Here is a 22,090-nt window from a genome sequence, read left to right on the forward strand (position 1 = left end):
GCTGCTGCAGCTGTACTCACTGTTGCCGCTGTCTGCTGGTGCTCCTGCTATTGATGTTGCTGTTGTTGTTGCTTGTAATTGCCTTGGGTATCCTTGTGCGGCGCCTGCTTTTTTTTTTTTTGGGGGGGGGGACTTCAGAAAGAGTTGCAAGTTGTATGGTAGGCTGGCTTGCTCCAAGGACGCGCCACTTGGACACACAGAGGCAAGGCAAACACACTCACACGAGGGTACACGAGACACACACGCGGCGCACACACAAGCACACACAAATCAAAGACACACACACGCACTCTTCAACTCTCGCCTCGTGATGAAATTGAATTTGTCTTAATTTTATTGTGTGTGTTTAACTTTCGTTGCTGCTGCCCTTTTTTCTTTCTTCTTTTTTTTTCTTCTTATATTTTTTGCAATGCGTTCCAATTCGTTGTGGCTGTGTGTGGTGCTTGGATGTAGAAGAGGTGTTTGTGTTCTGTGTGGTTCTGGAATTATTCGCAAAAGAGACCGAACTAATCTGACTGACTGACGACAACGAACTGATTCTGAATCCAAGGAGCACAACCAGATGTTGCCACAAGTTTCTATAATTATGTACATGTATGCGAATATATGTATGTGTGTGTGAGAGTGTTGCGAATCGACACTGCAACGTGGCAACGTCGTCGTCATCGTCGTATTGCCGACGCCTGCCTTTTGTTGTTGGTGCTCTTGTTGCCGCTGTCGTTGTTGTCGTTCTTCTCGTTGTCGCTGTCGTTCTTGTCGTTGTCGTTATTCTCGGCTCTCGTCTGTGTCCTCGTCTTCGTCCTCGTCTCGTGTTTTGCGTGTCGGTTTGTTTTTCCTACTCTCGCTGTGGCTGCTTCGACTACGTCAGGCTGCTTGCCATCGCCCTTAAGGTAAACAATCTTATTAATCATCTTGCCCACGTTCGCTACCTGAATCAGTTTGAAGCTGTCAATTTGCCGTAGTTCAATGCTGTAGGGAAATGTGACCAATTTTCGTTGCCTACTTTTAGGCTACACACTTAAATTCTCAGTGGAAACAATTCTTAAATTTGTAACTTACATAATGTAATAAAATATATATTTTATTACATTTCTTTTATAATTATAGACTAAGATGTCTTAAGCAAGTAATATTCACATTGAAATATGGTAACATTTATCCATTATCATTTCATTCATTTATTAGAAAGCATAATTGCTCTACATTAAGTAGTTATTCCCTTTACCCTATTAGTGTATTGTGTCTTCGTTTTATGCTGGCCAGTTGTTTATGCATGTTACCAGCACATGTAAATGCCGCCTGCATTTGTGTTTGTGTTTTTGCGCGCTCACATGTTGCCCATCGCACTTCGCAGCTGCTCTCACTCTCACTGTCACTGTCACTCTCTCTCGCTCTGGCTCGTTCTCACTCTGCTACTCTCTCAGTAAAGAGAGCGAGCGCATAGACCACGAGAGCGAGAGCAGCAGAGTTCGGCATTGTTGCTGCATGCAATAACAACAACAACGACAATAATCGTCCGAGTGTATGTCCGCATAACTCTAACCCCCGTCTGACTCCTTCACATCCATGGGCTAGGGAGTTTCGGCTTGCTTTGCTTTCACGCTGGCCACGCTGCGCTGCTTAGCGCAACTGTACACCCCAAAAGCAGCAACAACAGCGGCAGCGGCAATTTTGCATGCGTTTCAAAACACATTTGGCAAAATGGCCACGGCGTCAGCGCAATACGTATACGCCACGTATAGCGCCGCCATCACGAGGTGCACGTGTCGCCGGCGAGAGAGAAAGGAGAGTAATGTATGTGGAATCCAATCCCACACAAACTTCAAAATAATAAATTTCAAATACCGTATCCTACCTTGCGCTCTCTCTCTCTCTCCCATTTTCTCTTTTTTGCTGCTTGCTTTCTCTTACTCCGCTCATGCTCATTTGTTTTGTTTATGCCGCACAGCTGTGAGGCAGCAGCCGAAAATCATTTTAATCGACATTTCTTTTTGACCCCAGGGGAAGGGGGATGGAACCACTTTCAAATGGATGACCAATTGCTGCAGGGGGTTTGTCGGCTCAAGGTCGCTATGGAATGCGGTGTGAGGTGTGCGTGTCTCTAGCTGTGTCTCTACGAGATTGACATTTTTATTGGCTTTAAGTGGCGACATTCAAAAACTATTCGAGTTCCAGTTGCCAGCTACAGACACAGTCATAGTCACAGCTCCAGTTTCAGTTACAGTAATTAAAATAGACATACAGACGCGCCAAAAGAAGAACGTTGGGTGTTGCATTGGAGTTGGCAAACAAGTCGCCTTGCCACATGCATCATGAATCACGCAAGCCCCACAGCTCTTAGCACGCAAAACAAAAAAATGACGCCAGAGTGCCACCACAACGTCTCCTACCCCACAGAAAAATACAATATAGTATATTTTTTTTGTTTGCCGACAGTTCGCACCACGCGTGGTGTTGATCGTCCTCTCTATGAGTGTGTGAGTGTGAGCGTGTGTGTGTTTGGTTGTCGTTGTCGTTGTTATAACAGATACGCGAATCGTTATTCGATGCGCTCATTTCCAAGGAAACTTCAGTCGTAAAAGGCAAAACTAAGCATATAAAACAAGCAGAACTCTGCAGAGTTTGGGGCCATGGGCCTGGCAGGTGTTTGCTTGGCATTTGCGTAAGCGTGTCCTTCAACCCTCTCTCCATAGAACTCCGACTCCAACTCAAACTCGCACTTAACTCGACTGTAAAATGTGCCAAATTTGTTTATTAAATGCTTTGCCAAATGAAATGCCCATATACAACAAGCCCAAACAGTAAAAAGAAACAATATCCTTCGCTGGCTTCGAATGGGGGCCAAAATATATTAAAGAGCCGTCGTCAGTGTCGGTTGACAAACGACTATGGGCCACTGTCGACTTGGCTTGGCGTCCAAGGTCGTGCCTTAGGCCTGGCGTGGAGTTTGGTGACTGGCTGGCCTTTAATTAGCTTTAGCAGCAATCGTTGTCGTATTACTCATACGTAACGTTGTGCGGGCAAAACGGAAGCAGGCACTGCTGCCATTTTCTACGATTGTTTCAGTTTCAGTTTCTGTTTCAGTTGAACTGAAACTGTTGGACAACTGTGCCTGTTGGCCAGCATGAATACTGTATGGTCAAACGTGCATGACTGGCACGTGTTTCCACATTAAAGCCGGCAAACTCGTCAGCGAGGAAGGAGCGGGCTTAAACGCTCTTAATGTCAGGGTCAAGTAAATCGCCGCAGTGGCATTGCATGCATGTATCGGCTATTTTATTTAATATGAATATAATATACACATATTGTTGCGCTATTCCAAATATGCATAAATCACCGTACAACAAAAGTACAGTTTTACCTTTACAAATACATTGTTTCTTGCTGTGTGGAATTTGTATTTATTTAAAAACAATTGACAGCGAGAACAGCTGCACACTTTGGGGACACTGTGCTCTACACTGTTCTCACACACGTGCCTGTGACAGCATGACCAAAGAAAAAACAAAAAAAAGCATCGACCTTGACTTGCCAGTTGGCAATTAGAGTTATTTTCATTTGCAATTGGGGGAATGTTTATTTCACGACACATCCCAACAGCACCAAAATGGTCAAAAGCATCATGAATAAATTATTAGGCCATTAGATATTGATGCAAAGAAGATGGCGCCAATGCAATATTTCGTATGTAAAGTGACCATTCTCCGACTTTTCAAAGTGCGCGCGTAAATTTAAACATCGTGGTGGACACAATTTTTTAAACTTCGCTACAAATTTATCCATATTATTTAATGATATTGTCCTAACCAATATGCGTATTCTCCGTTAAATTAATTTCATTTTTTAATTCATCACTATGTTTAATCACTTAATCGAACTGTAAATTTAGAACGTAATTTCAAAGAAATAATGGCGGTTCTAACTATTTTTTTATTATTAGTTGAATTTCAAATTATGTTATCGGCGCTCTCATAATATCGTATATCCGCCTGAAATCGATAAGCCTCATGGCCACAGTGTGACCATAAAGACATGTCAAGTATCGGCCTTACTGAATTTTGGTATAACTTTTTGGGCGTTTATTTGTTGTTAACGGTCACATCTCAACACAGCTGTTAAACAAAACACGTTCTTTAAAAGCTTTTTAAATTTTATTTAATGTGACTTGAAAGTGTCCATTAAAAGCAGTATTTCTTATTTATAAATACATCACAATAATTAATTAATTAACTTGAAAACAATATTCTGTTTTCCTGAAGTCCGCAATATAATATGTAAACAAAATGTAAGGCGTGCTGTTAAGTCCAATGGGCGAACTGTTAAGTTTCAGTCTACTTTGAGAAACCAAATTGGACGGATGTTATTTCGCTCTTACTTCTGAATTCGCCGAAAGAAGCACAAAAATATTTATCAAGTTTGCGTGTAGCGTAAGAATTTTGTAAAAACAAGTAAATATAAAATCGACGAAAGTGTAATTGTTTTACAAACAGTGCTGCAACATTAATAAAAGCGCAGTGCGCCGTTTTGCAAAGTCATCAGTGTGCGATAAGAATTTCACGAAAATTGTTAAAATAGTTGCATAACCCGTGACCATTGTAAGCGCCAAAATAAGAACGCCCGAAGGCAACAATAACAAGTGACAGAAGTAATATAAAGTAAATTTGGTTCTGCAAAAAAAAAACCAAAAGCGAAAACGCGTAAAGAGCGAAAATAAAAAATTCCATTGCGGTGTTGCGGCCGTAGCCGCCGGGAATAGAGCCGCCTTTCCCCCCGCTGGCGCTCACAAGCAGTTCAAGTGCGCGTTAATTATCCAATCAGTTTTCGTGGTGTGGTTGCATCGCAGCAAACTAAAAGGAGAACAGAAAGAAGAACAATTTGATTATGTCCCAAAATCGTGATACTTTGATACATTTGATAGCCGGCGGGTAAGTGTAAATAATTTGTTGTTTTTGTTTGTATTGCGCCTTATCTCTTGTCGCCTCCCTCGGCGAAACTAGAAACCGGTTTTAGTTGGAATCTTGATCTGAGCTGAGCTGGGCAAACGCAACGTCGCAATTGCGATTAGCTAGACACACACTAACATACATATGTTCATACAATGTGTTTGTACGTGTGAACTGCTGCTGCAATTGGGAAAGTTGGCAATGGCGCCAAAAAAAAAAAATTAAAGCAAACAAAAAGAAGGAAAAGCTGACAAACAGCAAGCACACCAATACTCATGCATTTATGTATGCAGATAAAAATCATCTGTAGAAACAACATGCACGGTTCACGTGCTCAAATTATTTTTGGGACAACTGCTGCGTCCCACGCTGCGCAAAAATAATTCAAGATAAACGTCACACAACGAAAGTCGTCAATTAAAACGGTCAGACGCAAAAACAAAACAAAACCAAAACATTGCCGAAAAGGAAGAAGATCGTAAAAAGCTCAGCATTCCGCTCTCTCTTGTGTCTCTCGCTCTCAAAGTCAAGCCTATTTTCTCTTGGGTGGAGTCATTAGAAGGCGAACCTTGTACTATTTTGTGAACCATGCAATTGCAATTTGGAACCACTTGTTGAACTTTCTACTCTTCTATTTGCGAGTGCTGAACGAAATGAAGTAAACCATATATCGATATCGATTAGATTGCTTTCTGCTTCACTTTTCTGTCATTTTCTCGTAGCAATGAAGAATTTGCCGAGTTTGCAAACATTTCAGAAAAACAAAATAAGCATATTGCGTAGTTTTAAAAAATACACAAATTTGGGGGGCGCATCAACAGATAAGTTTAAAAGATTTTCGTTTCGTATAAACGGGAAGGGGCGTGGCTTAGTTTACCCCATATAAATCAATTGTGTGCGGGGTGATGTTGAATTTAATTTGATTTGCGAGTAACAAGCTTTCATTGTATTGTTATTATTATATTGTGCTACTCATTGGTTGTTGCTATTTTTAGAATTGCATCTTAATTTAATTGTTTTTGTTTTCGTGATTGTTTTTTGTTTTTATTACGCACCCTACACAGCCACAGCAAGCTGGCATATCAGTTGTCAGTCGGCTTTAGTTAAAGCGAATCCGGTTTGACGTTCTTTTTTATTTGTATAGCGCGTATTGGAATTCACTGTTGCTCACATTTCGAGTAAATAAACCGAGAATTAAGGGGCTGGAAGGTTTATTTCCGGGTGTGCGACGAGCCTCTTATTGCGTGCCATGTAACTAAAGTTCAATTGGGTGTTGCTCTGTTGGTTCGGTTGAGCGACCTTTAAAATTTCATTTATTCAACAGTTTTGTAAATAACTTTGGAGAGTGAGACACACCTCATTCCACTCAAATTAGCAAACAATTTACAGGAGAACTGCAACTGCAAGTAGGGCGAATTCTCGCAGCCGAGCGTAAATTGATTTGTCCTTGGCCAAGATCATTGATAAATCACTCTCCAGATGTGCCAATTCTACATACGTACATATATATTTCTTAGGGAATATCAGACAGTTTATTTTGTGTATTTGAGATTACATTCTTTGTATCTTAACGAAATACTTATTTCGAGTATTTTCCATAAGTAAAACTGCATTTCACAATCTTCGCTTACCTTAATTCTCGCTACTTCAGTTGAACGTAATTTTCTGCTTAACTTAACTTGTTCAAGTTCAAGTTAACGCGCATATTCTTTGGGGCAATACGAATGCAATTTTATACCCTGTAGTCGTAGCGAAATTTGAGATTGCATTCAACGGAAAATCAGATGTATAGTCAATTTTATACAGATTTAGTCTCAATCATAATATTCATTTCTTTTACACTTTATTCAACAAATACTTTTATTAAAAAGATAGATCTAACGTCCTCAACTAGGGTATGTCAGTTGTCGAGTTCTTCTGGGATTTCTCTGTGGTTATGCAAAGCAAAATCTAAAAAACAATTTGCCGGCCGGCCGGCTTGATATTAATACGTATTATCTGCAGTCTGTATTCATTCTCTACTTTGTCTGTGCTTGGTATATATAATAGTAGTAAGTCTTTCCGTGGTTTTCTGTATCTGCTTTGTAAACATGTTGGATACTATGCAAAGCAAAAGTCAAATTACAAACGGAATCACGTTGCACATTGTGTTGTTCCTCTTGTTGTGCATCTAGTTGTTGTTGTTGTTGTTATAGTTGTTGCAACCCCCCGCAAATTGGCAACTTGAGCTGATTACCCAACACCCAACTGTGCGACACAAGCAGAGAAGCAGTGAGTGTTGTGTTGTCCTATCTATTCCTAAGTATTTCCAGCCGTATCTCGTGTTTACACACGTTACTATCGCTGCGGCTTGGAAAAAACAACCTTGCAGCTGCCCACATGCATAAAGATAGTTTATCGATATAATTTACTATATATATAGTATACATACGACATGCATAAATAAACTGACAGACATCCAAGTGCCTCTTCCCGTTGCAGAAGATTGTGAAATGCACGATACATAATACAAATTGCATTTGACAAATTGCCTGTCTATAATATACACTGTAGTTCAGTTATCTGTATCTCGATGGGAGATATAATTGAATCGAATTTGTGCTATTTTTAACTTTAAATATATAAGTGCATCATTTTTGTGTCACGCATTGCTCTGTTTAATGTTTGTTCGTTGACATATTTTGTTGCTTCTATTCAATTGGCTATTTTTGGACTGCACACAATAATCTAGTTGATTATACTCTAGTAATCAGCAAGGTTGCAGGGGAGGTGTTTCTAGAAATGCGCAGTAATTGAAAGTATCCTCAGATATCTTATCAAACTACTTCAGTTTGAAGACTAGAACTTGGTTAATAGAATTTGAATATATACTATATATAGAGGAATACTTGTGTTTGTCACCTACCTCAATGATATGCTCGACTACAGGGTATGCTAAAATTAAACAGTGTAAACAACAACATTGGAATGGCCTTTGTTGTTGGTAAAACTTTTGCTTTTATATCATGAAATCAACAAAGAAGGCAACGTTGGCCTGGTCTGGTCTTCGATTTGTTTTGGTTTTTGTCGTCGTCGACGTCGACGTTGACGTTGTTGGGGGGGCAAACAAACTCTTTCTGGCACATTGACTCATTTGAAGGCAACTGCTGCAGCCGCAATAACAACATTCCTAATAAGATGCACTTAGCGGCAGCTAAAGCGAGATAGAGAGGGAGAGAAAGAGAGAGACGGGTAGCGTGACCGGTGCGAGCTTTGACGTGGGACAAAACAACAATGCCACACGTTATATAAGATTAAATAGATCTCGTCGAGCTATTTATAGACCAGCCCGGCATTAGGTGCAACCAAGTGATAGATAGCCGGCAGGGGCATCCATGAGATGAATTTGTATTTTATATTTTCTCTAGTTGGTGTGTGCATCTTTCATTTTTCTGTTCATCAGGTTTCTTTTATGAATTCGTTTGCATGCGTCGACGCACGTAGGCCGCAATTCAGTTAATACACTTCCCACTCTTCCCTCTCGCTCACTCGGTGATTTTAAGGAAGGGCATTAAACCGAGCATACACTTAAAAAGAGCAACACTTTTCTTTCGCTAATGTGGAACGCGACTAATTTCAAGATTTGTGCACAAATTGTGTCAAGGGCGCACGTTTTGTATCATTCGATGTGTAGAACTCATTTAAATACATAAATACTATAAGATACGTATAGTCAGATGATACATATTTGTTTGGCACATTCAATAAACAAGTTCCGTCTGGTCGGGCAGAAGAAGACAATTTTATTTACAAAATAAAATATCATATATATGTATGTGGTACATAGTATATCGATAAGAATGAGAGGAGGTCTCGTGCCAAGTTCAATGTAGAAGGTAACAGATAGCATAGTTAGCATAGAAGGTGAATCATTTCCATTCTATAATGGACTCTACCATAAACTATTTGATAATAGAATATATATTCTTACTCAATAGTTATCTTTGCGTTCACATGTTCTTGAGGCAACTGCATGACACTCTTTGACCCACATACAAATAATGAAACTTGCGAAACTTTCCATCGATTTCGTAATCTAAGCAAGTCAAAGAAATGTTCGACACGCGAATACCTTGCTAAACTTATGATTACCAATAAAAGTGTATTGTTTTCAATCTTTGAGCATTTCACAATGCAACGAAATGAAGGCTTTATCTTACGAAATAAAGTTTCTTCAATCAAATTTGAATTAGTTTAGCATAATGTTGTCTGAGTTGGTATCCGGCGTCTAATAACGAATGGACTTTATCCATTGTATGACAACAGAGTGTAGCATAGACTGTCATTGATAATAAATTCCATTAAAAGTCTGTGAAACGCCAAAGCAAAAAAAAGCATATAAAATGTGTTGATAAGATTTGCCCACCACCAAAGGCGCATTTATATCAAGTGTCGCAATTTCAGCGGGAGTAAAAGTCGCCACCGAAGATGACGCACCACAATCTCTAGTAGAGAACATGCTGGGATTCAGTGCCACCTGCTTTGCTTTGGGTCTGCCAAATTTTCCACTCTTATCTGGCGCGTGTGGCGTATTCCGAATGCGTTGCGATTCAGTCAAAAAACAGCTAAATCGACCATTAACCGGTTGGGTTTACCATATAATATAAAATACACTCATGAGTGGCAGTAGCAGAGGCCATTGAGTCGGTAGATATAGATACACAGACAGACTCGACTCACTTGTACTTTGGCAACGTACGAGGAAGCTCGCAAAATGATGTCCGCATTCGACTGCAATTGACATATCTATATATATGTATTTCATTTGTTTAACATGAAATTTGTGCTATAATTTGTCAGTCCTGCTTTTCGTATTCAACTGATTTATCAATTGTCTGGCAATTGCCACAACGTCATCCGTGTTTGTCCAACTGTCTGGGGACTTAAGCACGCGCTCTGCTTTTCGCATCGGATGTGACAGCTTTCAGTCCATGCTAATGATGAAATTCAATACTGAAATGCTGCCGCGCTAATTTATTAATTCAATTGGCGGAATAATTGGGATTGTAGCGCTATCAGTTTAGCATCCGAGGTCAAAGAAATGATGAGCGGAGTGCAGTCCACAAAAATCTCAGACACATATGGCGTGAGTTCTTACCGGTTTTTCGAAAGCAATTATGTCATAGACACAGACCAGATTTCAATTGTATCTCTCTTGCATCTATAAGTATTCCACTTATAATCTATTTCTATACATATATTTATATGTTAAACCTCAGCGATGGCCGGCGACGTTGCTGATAAGCACACGCGGCTTTGTCCGACGATGATAGTTCATTCCTAGGCGCAGGTTATCATCATTGGGTCAACGTGAGACCGGTGCAAACCGGTTTCCAGTTGGCCCTGCTGCAATCTTGCCGAGATTCATGAAACTGTTTACTAGTTTTGCTGATATATATACGAAGACGATTAAGTTGGGTTAATTGCATATAATGCAAAAATGTGTTATCGCTGGCGTATACTTAATATTGTGTTAATAGCTTATTATTGATTGAAACAGATGCCAAACCCTATCTATAAGTGCCTTTTATATATATATATAAGTATATTACTTTTTTGTCAATTAATGCTTTTAAACAGGTTGCCTGCCATTAAACGTATCTTAATCTATATTATATAAATATCTTTTATTACGCATTAAGTATACGTACGTTATAAATGGTAGTTTAAGTATTTGACTTTAGATTACGAGAATGCTACCTAAAGAGAGCTACTTGACTGTTGCAATTATAATCCGTATTGTGTGCTTTCAGCGTGAAGTGTTTGTTTTTTTGTTTTTGCATAGTATTTACACAGGGAAATAATGGAATTTATTCCGAGGAATTAAAGGAGATTTTCTTGTCAGTCATTAAATGAAGGTTTCCTAGTCTTTGTTTGGCTGCCATCGATCAAACTTTCCCTTTAATTTATTTATTAATTTATGAAAATGCAATCAACGACAAAAGTTTTCCTTTATCTCTCTTACATAAGGGCTTTTGTCAGTGCCAAAAATACATTTATATACAGTATGTATATAGAGTCGAACATTTTGTTGATATATACGTTGAATTATAGCAGGAATGTGTTTGTACTTTGACGCCAACGGAAATTCATCACGTTTTGTTGGTTGCCAAGCGCCAATTATGCGAACGTTTTAATCAATTTGCAGCAAAGATCACGAGTTAACATTGTTGCCATAGATAACAATGTTTTCCTTTATCACAGGTTCCCTTTCCACAACAAATACAATTATTTCAGTAGGTTTATTAGCCAAGGTCTGGGCCATTAAGAACGAATGTATTTTCATAACAAAATGAAAATATTTCTGGTGTGAATAATCTGCTGCAAACCAAAATTTGTATGGTGATTGGTTGTATGAAAGATTTATAGATATTTGTAGTTAAATTGTTTGTAAAGTTTCCACTTTAAATTGAATGATTAATACTAAGAACACTAAATGCACTTTTGTAATTAATTTATACTGAATTTGTAATACTATTTGAGTCATGCAAGTAATCATCCAAATCGAAAGCGTGCAATTTGCCAAAGTAAAGTGGTAAACAATTGTTCGAGTAGCGAATTGAATTGATTCTCAAATGCATTTCCAAATGCAGCGTGTATCGATAGAAATTCTTTCAATTCATTTTCAATAAGTGATTTGGGTTTTCTTTTCGTGCGCAATTCAAACAATTTTCATATGGAAACGATAAATTAAGGGAAGCTATGGAGAATGAAAAAAGAAAATAATAATTACATATGTTTTTGGTGAAATTGCCAAATGGGTTTTATTTTTAAAAGTAAACTTGATATTTCGACATTTGGCACATTTGTGGCGTGTCAGGAAATTTGTTAGAATCGCTTAAAAATATCATTTTCTTGTGCGTATTTTTAGATAATGTCTCAAGCGATACTAAATGATTTGTTTGTTTTCCTTTCTTGCTTCTTGCTTCTTGCAGATCCGCGGGCACGGTTGGTGCGGTGGTGACATGTCCCCTGGAGGTGGTCAAGACCCGTCTACAGAGCTCAACGGCATTCTTGGCGCCGTCGACACGAATTGCTGAAACCGCTGGCGGACCGGCAAATGGCGGCGCCTCCGAGCTGCTGAGGCCGGAACAACGACGTAAGCTAAGCACAACGATATTACGTAACAGATCACAGCCACAGGTGATTGGGGGTGTGCGTAGGGTAGTACCAAATTCTTTATTTATTCCTATCACTCACTGATCACTCGCCATTCTATTTGCCATTGCTATTTGCTATTTGCCATTAATGGATCGCCGATAAAAAATCGACCAAACAAAAGCAGCAAACAACACTTCATGACCATTGCTTTTTCCATCGAATCTCCTGTTAAATATATTGTTAACAATCTCTTTGGCTTTTTGCAGATTATGGCCATTTCACATTGCGGCATCTCGTCGACCACCCCAAAGTCCATGAGCATTGTACAGTGTCTGCGGTAAGTCTTTGCAAATTATCTCTGAAAGTGTGCTCTAATCAGAAAAGTCTGCTTAAGCTTGGGCATCAACGATAGTGTTTGATAATGAACAAATTTGCTGTTAGGGACATTCATGTGCTATTGCTGTACTGTTTTTCCAGTTCGACTTCCACTTTTGTCATTCAATCCAAATTGGAATTACACCCACTTCCTCCACTTCCAAAGTCATTTCTGGAGTCATTAATTTGCTCAAAAATTGAACTCGAATGAACTTCAACTTAGTTCAACGCGCAACACTGGAATTTGTGAAAAATGTATTATTTCTCACTCATATCTTACATGTAAACCTATCTATATGTATTACCCATTCTATCCACAGACACATTGTCCAAAATGAAGGTCCGCGTGCTCTATTCAAAGGCCTGGGTCCGAATCTTGTGGGCGTTGCGCCCTCGCGTGCCATTTACTTTTGCGCCTACTCACAGACAAAGAACACACTCAACAGTTTGGGGTAAGAGCATCACTTCTATTAGTCTTAAAGCACATTTAAATACTATCTTCATTCTATTTACAGTTTCGTTGAGCGGGATTCGCCTTTAGTACACATCATGAGTGCAGCCAGTGCTGGCTTTGTCTCGTCCACAGCGACGAATCCCATTTGGTTTGTCAAGACGCGAATGCAACTGGACTACAACTCCAAGGTTCAAATGACTGTGAAACAGTGCATCGAACGTGTATATGCCCAGGGCGGCATTGCGGCATTCTACAAGGGCATCACGGCCAGCTATTTTGGCATCTGCGAGACAATGGTACACTTTGTCATCTACGAGTTCATCAAGTCAAAGCTGGTAAGTAAATACCGTTCAATTTGCGTAAGCAATTCAACAATTAACTGTGCTTGCAGTTGGAGCAACGCAATCAACGGCATACGGACAGAAAGGGTTCACGTGATTTCCTTGAGTTTATGATGGCTGGCGCCGTCTCGAAGACGATTGCCTCCTGCATAGCGTATCCTCATGAGGTGGCACGAACGCGTCTGCGCGAGGAGGGCAACAAATACAACTCTTTCTGGCAAACATTGCACACTGTGTGGAAGGAGGAGGGACGCGCCGGACTCTACAGGTGTGTGTCAAGCCGAAGGCCTACGGGAATTTACAATCATGCTTCGTTAATCGAAGCATATAGATTAGCCAGCGGAAATCACATTTGACATTTGTTTAGTCTGAATTGACCCCTTTTTAGTACTTTCCCTAAAGATTCTCTGAGTTTAAAAACAACACAATAAACTCTCCAGCTTAGGTTTTTTTTCTAATCATTTCCTATCATCATGATCATTCATGAATCGTACTTGCCAAAGACGTATATATTATTTATAAATATTTCAAACGTTTGCTTTTTGTATTTATAAAAATGCGAATGCGAATTTCGTGTTTGTTGTATGCTAATTTGTTATCATAACGAAGCACCCACGATTTGCGCCCCTCTATATTCAAGTAGTATAAAGAAATCTTTTGCGACGCATTTTGTATCTATTTGTTGACCATTTTTATATGCCTCAACTAATTTCATTATCACTTGTAACCGAGACGCGTGTGAAGTTCATGAGAACTGATAATTGATGTTTGTGAAAATCTTAATTAATAGTTTTTGGACTTGAACTAATTATTGCCTTGACGTTTCTCTCCCGCAGAGGCTTGGCCACTCAACTGGTGCGACAAATTCCAAACACAGCCATTATGATGGCCACATATGAGGCGGTGGTTTATGTGTTAACGCGGCGCTTCAACAACAAGTCGAATGAGTTTTACGATTTTTGAAGAACAACACAAGAAAACGAGAGAGTGAACCAAATGCCACGCCTATTTAATCCCGCCCCCAATAAAGGACTAGTTAACAGCGAGGAACCCAATCTGTGCATATATATAGACGCGACTGCTGCAACTTATTATGTAATATTAAACATATTGAAATATTAATTTTATTGCGGTTTTCTAGACGATTTAACCAACGAGCGCAAAATTTCGTTAATTAGCTCCTAAGGCAACGAACTCGAGAGACTTAAAGAGACGTTAAACGTTGAACGCACGAATTATGTTCTATAATCTGTAGTCATTATTATTGTCAAGGCCAAAAAGAAAACAAAATAATATGTACGTAAACAAAAATTGAGAAATGAAAACTGAAAATGACTTCACTTATGTTGAAATGATTCTGAAACCTTATCAAAATTTGCAAAAGGCTAATTAGTTAAAATGTTAAAATTACAAATTATAAATGAAATGTGGTTGATATTTTGATATTTATTCACTTGTAAATAGAAATGTAGAATACATCTAAATATTTATGCTGTACATTGTAGTTGAAATTCAACGTTCAGTGAGGGAGAGCGCTCGGAATCTGTTGTATATGTAAATAGAGAAGCCCACTTATGATTTAACTTGTCGTTGCCTTCATATTAGTTCTTAGCAATAAGCACAATCCGGATATGCAAGCACACACATCCTGCGGTCGCAGTCATTAGGCGCGCAAATCAGTTGTCCAAACACATCGATGCCGCCATATCTACTTATATACTACTTTAACTTTATATTATTTGTAATTACTTAATTCGTACACATAACGTATTTTTAGAATTGGTATGCACCACGCAGCGTATACGTAATTTGTTGTGTTAAGTTTTCTCAAATGCGATATATATTTTAGTTACAATTAATGCTATCATTACTATTATCGGATACGTTGCTGTTTATTTAGTGCATTAACTAGTTGATTATAATGTAATGATATTGCCACTATATTGCATAGTGCCTTTAATCGTATTTAATTGATAACGAGCAAAGAACGAAAAGAAAAGTACTGTGAATATTTGATAACAATCTAATTGAATGGTGAAATCAATAAATACAATTTTTTGTTTAAAAATAACCTATGTATGTTTACAACCAATATATTAGTCGGTCAACCGTCAAGGGTGTAGCGTTCACGCATTACTTTAGTTTAATCTTATCTTCGCAACGTCTGCCGAGCAACGAACATAGTCCACTATTTCAAGAGGCATCAAGGAGAAGATAATAAATTATCATTACAGTTGATATTAAGGAATAGCATGTTCCGTCAGACACGGGGATTACCTATGGAAATTAAGTGCAAATACTTTTAAATATGGTAAGTATACATATATTTTATAAGCAAATAGCCAACCCTATTGATTAGCAGTGAGAAAGTAATAATAATTATAACAGTATTATTTGTTGTAATTAAAAAATCAATCAATTCTTTATATAAATGTAAATAATATGGACGTTGTTTAGTAGGGAGCGCCTCATTAAATTAGAGAATTGAGATCGCCGTCGCAAAAGGCTGAAAAATGGAAAATTATTATCTGAAATACCAGGCAGGCATAAGTTAGCAGAAAGAAGCAACGCACAAGAAAAAATATTTGTCTCTCAGCCGTTTTTCTTCTGTACTTTGTGCGCCAGGTAGATCCTGTGTATTTGCCTTGTATCTCAGTTGTTCCATGTGATTATAATCAACAGCAAATAATAATACAGAAATTCAATTCTACCAAGGCATATTTGGATACAATTCCAGATTAATCCTCTTGCTACTCTATTATGTTCGCCTGGTATTTCAGTTTATACACGTGCTATTGTGTAAGGAATCTCGACGAGATTGTTATGTATAGTTGTTGTTGGGACTCCAACTTGTCCCGAACGCCCGAAAGTCTCTAATCATCATGGCAAATACTAGGCGAACATGAAACAGCAGTAAGCAATAATACAGAAAATCAATTGCACAATTTGCTGTGAGAGGATTACAGTTAGCTCACATACTCCCGCTCTTAGGATCCACATACCATAGCATACGTCCTGAGAAATTGACCAATGGCAGCAAGGCATATTTGGATGAATTACCATATCAATCCACTTGCTACTCTATTATGTTCGCCTGGTATTTGAGTTCAACCACGTGGTATTGTGCAAGGAATCTCGTGGAGATTGTTGTTGCTTGGGAGTCTACCTGGTCACGTATTCCCAAAAGTACCAAATCATCATGGTAAGTACTAGGGGAACATAAATCAGCAGCAAGCATCAATACAGAAGATCAATTGCACTAAGAGCTCCCGCTCTGAGATGACCAAAGCATACTCTCATGCTCCGCTGTTAGGATCCACATTCGAGAGCACAACTTGTGAGAAATTGACCAATCAAAACACAGAATATTTCCGTGTATTTCTAGATTAATCCACTTGCTACTCAATTATGCTCGCCTGCTGCTTCAGGTGTTCCAAGTGGAATCTTACAAGAGATCTCCTCGAGATTGTTGTAGTTGTTTTTGCGAACTTATAGTGTATTTGTGTGTGTGTGTGTGTGTGTCTGTGTGTGTGTGGGGGGGGGGGGGGGGGGTGAATTTCTAAACCAATAGTGCCAAGTATTTCTGGACTGATAGGATGACATTGCATTTTTACATATGGCCAGCACCAGTTCCCCTATAGAGGTTTTGTGACACAGTTTCTTAAATGCGCACATTTTTCATATATGTTATTCTTACATTTTTTTCTATTCTGCAGTGTCTACCGCTTCTATGTTGGACTGATACCTATTCACGTCTAAGGTTATAAAAATTGTCCTTGCGTACCTTAAAAATACGCAATGTTATCTCCAAATTACTTACCTGTATTAGTATTTTAAATATGCCGCCAATACGATAATAATCTCATCACTGGGATAGAGTGGCCAAACTTGTGACAGTGGTATATTTACGTATTCAAAATATACTAGTATACTTCGAATTTGATCGTGTGGTCACGCTGCACGTCACTGACGAATTTTCAGTGTTTACGTTTTGCGTGCGTCGTGTTTTCGTCAAATAAACTTATTTGCACTGTTTCTATACACAGAATTACAAAAACACTTTATTGTTTACATAAAGTTATCGGTAAAACAAAGTGCGCAGCATTTGTTTGACGTACAGAACTCATGCGCATGCGCCACTTGCTTGCCCCCAATCGACGCGATTGTGAACTGCTGTAATTGGACGACACCCATTTACACAATTTATTGTAGTTATACCACCACTCCAACCAATGCTCATTTCCATTTGCGTTCGCGTTGCGGCCATGCGTTGAACTCCTTCGTCGCGATGCTGCTCAGCGAGCTACACTTCTGGACAACGCTGCGCGACGAGGTGCGCATCAAAAACAGCGATTTCGGTGCCTTTCGCTATGTACGGCAACGCGAAGTTTCCCAAGAGTTAGGAGCGCTCTCGAAACGGGACTATACCGAACGACGCAATGGTCTTGCAGTGCTCAAAAATAGTCGCAAAGCGGCAGGACGTTTAAAGGATAATCTTAAGAAGCTGGAGGAATTGCTGCGCTCCCACAAACTGGTGCATTCCGAGTGGCAAGATGCGGCCCAAGTGTTGTTGCTCTTCGACAATGGGCACATGGCGCACATTTGTGTGGACATCTATACGGGCGACATATTGCGCATGGTCTTTGAAAAGTATCTTGTTGGCAAATTGGCCGCCGAGGTCATTACCGATGGTGAGTGAGATACATTCCAGTATGTGTGTGTGTGCGAGTGTGCGTGTGTGTCGATGGCTCCATTGAAGAGAAATTTGCATTTATAACGACTTAGCGACTTTCCCACACACACACACACATACATACATGACAACAACACACATTCCACATGCAATTATTGTAATTTTTAATTAATCTGTGCTCGCGCTTTCATGTTTTGTTTATGCATTTTGTCTTCGACTCTTCAGCATTTTTTACACGTTCCCACATCGTCTTGGCCTACAATACCAACCAGCTGACAGTGGTGCATTTGCAGCGTCCCAATGCCCGGCCATTGGGGCCGGAGAAGATTGCAAACATGGATCCACGTATCTTTCATGTGATCATACCGGGCGCCGCATCGGAGCGTAAATTGGCACGCCATCTTACGGTTAACGGCAGCTTTGATCTGTTTGTGGTTTGGACGCAATCCTCACAGAACGAAGTGTATCCATGGCGACCCACGATACGTGATCAGGATCGTGCTAACATTCACATCTTCAAGATCAAAGGGTAAGTCAGCTAATTATGCAAATAAAATACAAGATGCATTCATTAAACATTCATTAATTCAACTTCTAATTGTAGCTTGCAGCTGGAATCGATTGCTTATTGTTGGTCCGAGAACGATCCGTTGTGCGTGGATTTTTTGCGCAGCTCTGAGAATCAAATCATCACACTCGAACAGAAGGTGTCACGCAAGGGTGACATCAGCGCCGAGATTTGCTCCTATGAGCTGGCCACTGGGAAAATGCAACGTACGGCAATTACATCGATTGCGCTGGGCACACAGATCTGTTCGTTTGCCTTCAGTCCGGACCAGGAGAAGCTCTTTCTAGGTAGTGTGGATCGCAACATTTGTCTGCACGATCTGGTGCTTCAGACCACGAAATATGTCAATCAAATTGAGATTGTGCCCACTCAATGTGCCTGGCACTGCGACTCCGCCCTGCTTTGCGTGGCCAATGAGCGGTCAGTGCTGCAATGCTTTGATTTGGCGCTAGCGCCCATTGGCAACCAGCTGTTGAGTGAGAGTGTAACCCCGCTGAGTCTGTTGGATCTGTCGCATTACTTTGCCTCACAGCCAACGCTGCTAAGCATCGCCTTCAGCCGCAAACCCGATCTGGGCAGCTTTACACACACCTACGCTCAAACGGATTGTTTGCTTCTAATGTTATATGATCAAGGACCTCTGGCATGCATGCGTATCTTTGGTGGCGCCGGAATGCGCGGTGATATCCATAACTCGGGTCTAACGGCCGATGTGATTGCGGACAAGTATTTACGACTGCAGCAGCCAGAAAGAGCGGTGAATGTGCTCGCCTCGCTCAACTGGGAGACGTATGGTGCAATGTGTCTAATAACGCTGCATAAAATTGCCAACTATGTGTTCTTTGCGGGCGACCAGAGGCGCGCCGCGCGTTGCGACCTGATGGCTAGAGCACTACGCACTTTTGCGCACACTCTCTCCGAGGATACGAAGGATGAGTTTAGCGATCAGGTCTATGATTTAAAGCGACGCTTTTGCTTCTTTTTGCTGCGGTAAGTTTGGCACGGTTTTTTGTTGTGTACTTTTTATTTATAATTCCTTTTTATGCTATCACTCAGAAAAAACCTATTCAACGAGGCCTTTGAGATGGCTCAAGATGTTGCGGACTATGATCTTTTTATGGATCTATACAATCTGACCAAATGTATTGCCAGCCTAAGTGAATTTGCCCAAGCCGCATTTAGTCAGGCCGCCGCCATAATCCATGGAGAGGATCCCGTGTCACCTGGTCATCTCAGCATGAGTTTAGCCAGCGATTTACGTCCCGATTCCGCATGTTCACAGTCCAGTTACTCATCACCCAGTCAGCAGGCCTTGAAAAACTATGTGCCACCTTTGCCCTCGTTCAAGTCCAAGATTTTTAATGCCGAAATGATCAAGATCAATATACCTAAGCCCGAGTTGCGTCCGCCATTGCCAGAGTTGCGTACATCCAAGCTGAGCAGCGCGTCCACAACCACGTCGCTGGTCGCGCTAGCGCAGAAAAGTGGCAGCCAAACACCTGCAAGGCCAATTAATGCCAATGGTAAGCAGCACAACTGCAAATAGATTTGAATAATATTAGACACAATCTAATTTGCAGGCAACGTCTGGTCTCAAGATGTACCAGATCAAACTGTTGGCTTACCCATGCCTAGCAGTCCAGCGCCACGACTGCAGTCCTCATCGTTTGCTGATCCTACCACACAACTGCCGCCTCTGGCAACAATGCAGACGCAGCCTATTCCACCGTATCAGCCCAAGTTTTATCAGCATCCACTTGTGTCTGGGAACATTCCAGCAATGCTGCCGATGCCAACACTCAATAATGAGGACTATCAGAAACGTCTTTTGCTTAAAAAGCCCACGGCTTCGATTTTATCTAATGCTGCCCCCGCTCAACTTAATGGCGAACCTGCTGCAGCACCCAGCGTTAAAGCGACGCCCACGGAGAAGAACAAAGTCAAGTTCTCGGACACCATACAGGTGGCTGTTGTGCCAGTAAGTCTCGAAGTGCCTACTCCAGTCGAACACATAATTCATTGTCATCTCTTGTGATAGGAAATTCCACGAAAGGACAAACCCATGCCGCCTAAGCGTAATGGCTATTCACGTCCAACGGCGCGGCATTTGAATCCGCGAAAGGAGTTAGCTGATAGTTTGCCTCTTTGCCATCCAAATGATGAGTACTTGAAGGACTTTAATCCAATCACAACAAGTAAGCACTATTTACTCAACTTATGCACAACAGTCGCTAAATATATGGAACAATTTACAGATGTCAGCAAGCCGCCAACGAGGCGCCGCGATGAGGAATCGAGTAAAGCATCGGCACCCAGTTCGTCGTCATCATCCATCAAAGTGGTGCATTTTGGTGTTGTCTAAGCGAATATTTGATAGTGCAATTAATTATGTAGATTAGTGAGAGAGCCGTCTTCCAAGTGTGTAACCATTGCCGTCCATATAGTGCAAAGCTTTAAATAGGAACGTTTTGTTTTTAGATATTTCTTCACTATACTATATCTCTCTTATACACAGGATTTATTTTATACTCAATAAAAAACTAGTGATTAACGTTTTACCCATATGCCAAAAAAAAATGACAATTGAGCTTATTTTTTTTTTGAAGGGGTAGCGCCGCCCATGCGTTCCAGCTCCGCCTTCAAGTCCAGCAGATCCTTGTCGGGCACATAGCGACGCTCATCACTCTCGTCCGTGTGTTCAGCCACCATAAGATGCACTCCCTCAGGTAGGGCGGCTTGGGCAATGCGCAGAAATTGCGGATAAATGGGGGCATCGACATTGGATAGCTGTAGATTACGCTCGTAAGTGGTCAGCTTGTAATCAGCCTCGACGACCGTCGAATTGGGACGCAACCGCTGCACCTGTGTTTGCTGCGGCGGCAGTGCATAACAATCGGAGACATCCAGATCTAGATATTCGGCAACGCTGTGCAGGAATCGTTGATAGCTTTCGAGCAACGGATAATCGTAGCCCTTGATCTGAACATTTAGGCACTCGTATTGCGGAAACTTAGGCTTGAGTGACTGCAAGATGTTCATTCATATTAAAACATCAATAAACACAGAGTATTATTGTGCTGTAACCCACCTCGAGATAGTCTGGCTCATAGACACTGTAACTGCTAGGGCGGACAGCTGTGATTGTTGGGGTCGTCTGCAACGCCTGGCGCAGTGACGGCAATAACTGTAATTGTTAAAAAATATAATTTTAATAAATAAATACAAAAATATGCGGTATTGTTATTTACTCGGCGCAGCATTTTCAATTTTCCCGAAGAAATGCAGGTTATGTCACAACAGCTGTTTTGTTGTGTGGAGACGCAGCACGTTCAAGCAGTTCGTCATACCACCTACATACATATATTAATTGACATTTGGGTACAGACGACGTACATATGTAAGTGAAGAAAAATATGCAATAGCAAAGCAAAATAAATGATTCCACTATTCAGGGTAACGATTGTATGTTGATCAAATAAAGTACCATCTAATTTTTTCATCAGTTTTGATAGAAATAAATTGGCATTCAATCGATAATTCGACTTCCAACACGTCATTCAAATATATCGATAAATT

At 40.4% G+C, this 22,090-nt stretch overlaps 3 protein-coding genes across 5 annotated transcripts; 2 read left to right on the plus strand and 1 right to left on the minus strand.

Annotated features, from left to right (window-relative positions):
• Nucleotides 1-4,266: 4,266 nt before the first annotated feature.
• On the plus strand, nucleotides 4,267-15,324 carry LOC127565329 (mitochondrial carrier protein Rim2). Of its 3 annotated transcripts, none has more exons than XM_052003345.1 (7): nucleotides 4,267-4,925; nucleotides 11,918-12,125; nucleotides 12,350-12,420; nucleotides 12,779-12,910; nucleotides 12,974-13,247; nucleotides 13,304-13,521; nucleotides 14,090-15,324. In XM_052003345.1, the coding sequence occupies exons 1-7, from the start codon at nucleotides 4,882-4,884 to the stop codon at nucleotides 14,214-14,216; spliced, it is 1,074 nt and encodes a 357-aa protein (XP_051859305.1). In that variant the 5' UTR covers nucleotides 4,267-4,881; the 3' UTR covers nucleotides 14,217-15,324. The 3 variants fall into 3 exon arrangements, with proteins under 3 accessions (XP_051859305.1, XP_051859304.1, XP_051859306.1); XM_052003344.1 differs by having other exon boundaries at nucleotides 4,268-4,925; nucleotides 11,918-12,146; XM_052003346.1 differs by lacking the exon at nucleotides 4,267-4,925 and having other exon boundaries at nucleotides 11,934-12,081.
• Nucleotides 15,325-17,211: 1,887 nt separating this feature from the next.
• On the plus strand, nucleotides 17,212-20,923 carry LOC117563924 (WD repeat-containing and planar cell polarity effector protein fritz). Its single transcript, XM_034242493.2, has 7 exons — nucleotides 17,212-17,944; nucleotides 18,172-18,475; nucleotides 18,551-19,504; nucleotides 19,571-20,037; nucleotides 20,095-20,492; nucleotides 20,553-20,709; nucleotides 20,770-20,923. The coding sequence occupies exons 1-7, from the start codon at nucleotides 17,542-17,544 to the stop codon at nucleotides 20,874-20,876; spliced, it is 2,790 nt and encodes a 929-aa protein (XP_034098384.2). The 5' UTR covers nucleotides 17,212-17,541; the 3' UTR covers nucleotides 20,877-20,923.
• A 90-nt stretch (nucleotides 20,924-21,013) lies between these two features.
• LOC117563927 (39S ribosomal protein L48, mitochondrial) lies at nucleotides 21,014-21,974 on the minus strand. The gene is made up of 3 exons (XM_034242498.2): nucleotides 21,763-21,974; nucleotides 21,603-21,698; nucleotides 21,014-21,538 (listed from the first exon to the last, which is right to left on the minus strand). The coding sequence occupies exons 1-3, from the start codon at nucleotides 21,772-21,774 to the stop codon at nucleotides 21,104-21,106; spliced, it is 543 nt and encodes a 180-aa protein (XP_034098389.1). The 5' UTR covers nucleotides 21,775-21,974; the 3' UTR covers nucleotides 21,014-21,103.
• Between the last annotated feature and the right edge of the window lie 116 nt (nucleotides 21,975-22,090).

The sequence above is a fragment of the Drosophila albomicans genome, chromosome 2L (genome assembly GCF_009650485.2).
Source record: "Drosophila albomicans strain 15112-1751.03 chromosome 2L, ASM965048v2, whole genome shotgun sequence".
NCBI classification, from domain to species: Eukaryota; Metazoa; Arthropoda; class Insecta; order Diptera; family Drosophilidae; genus Drosophila; species Drosophila albomicans.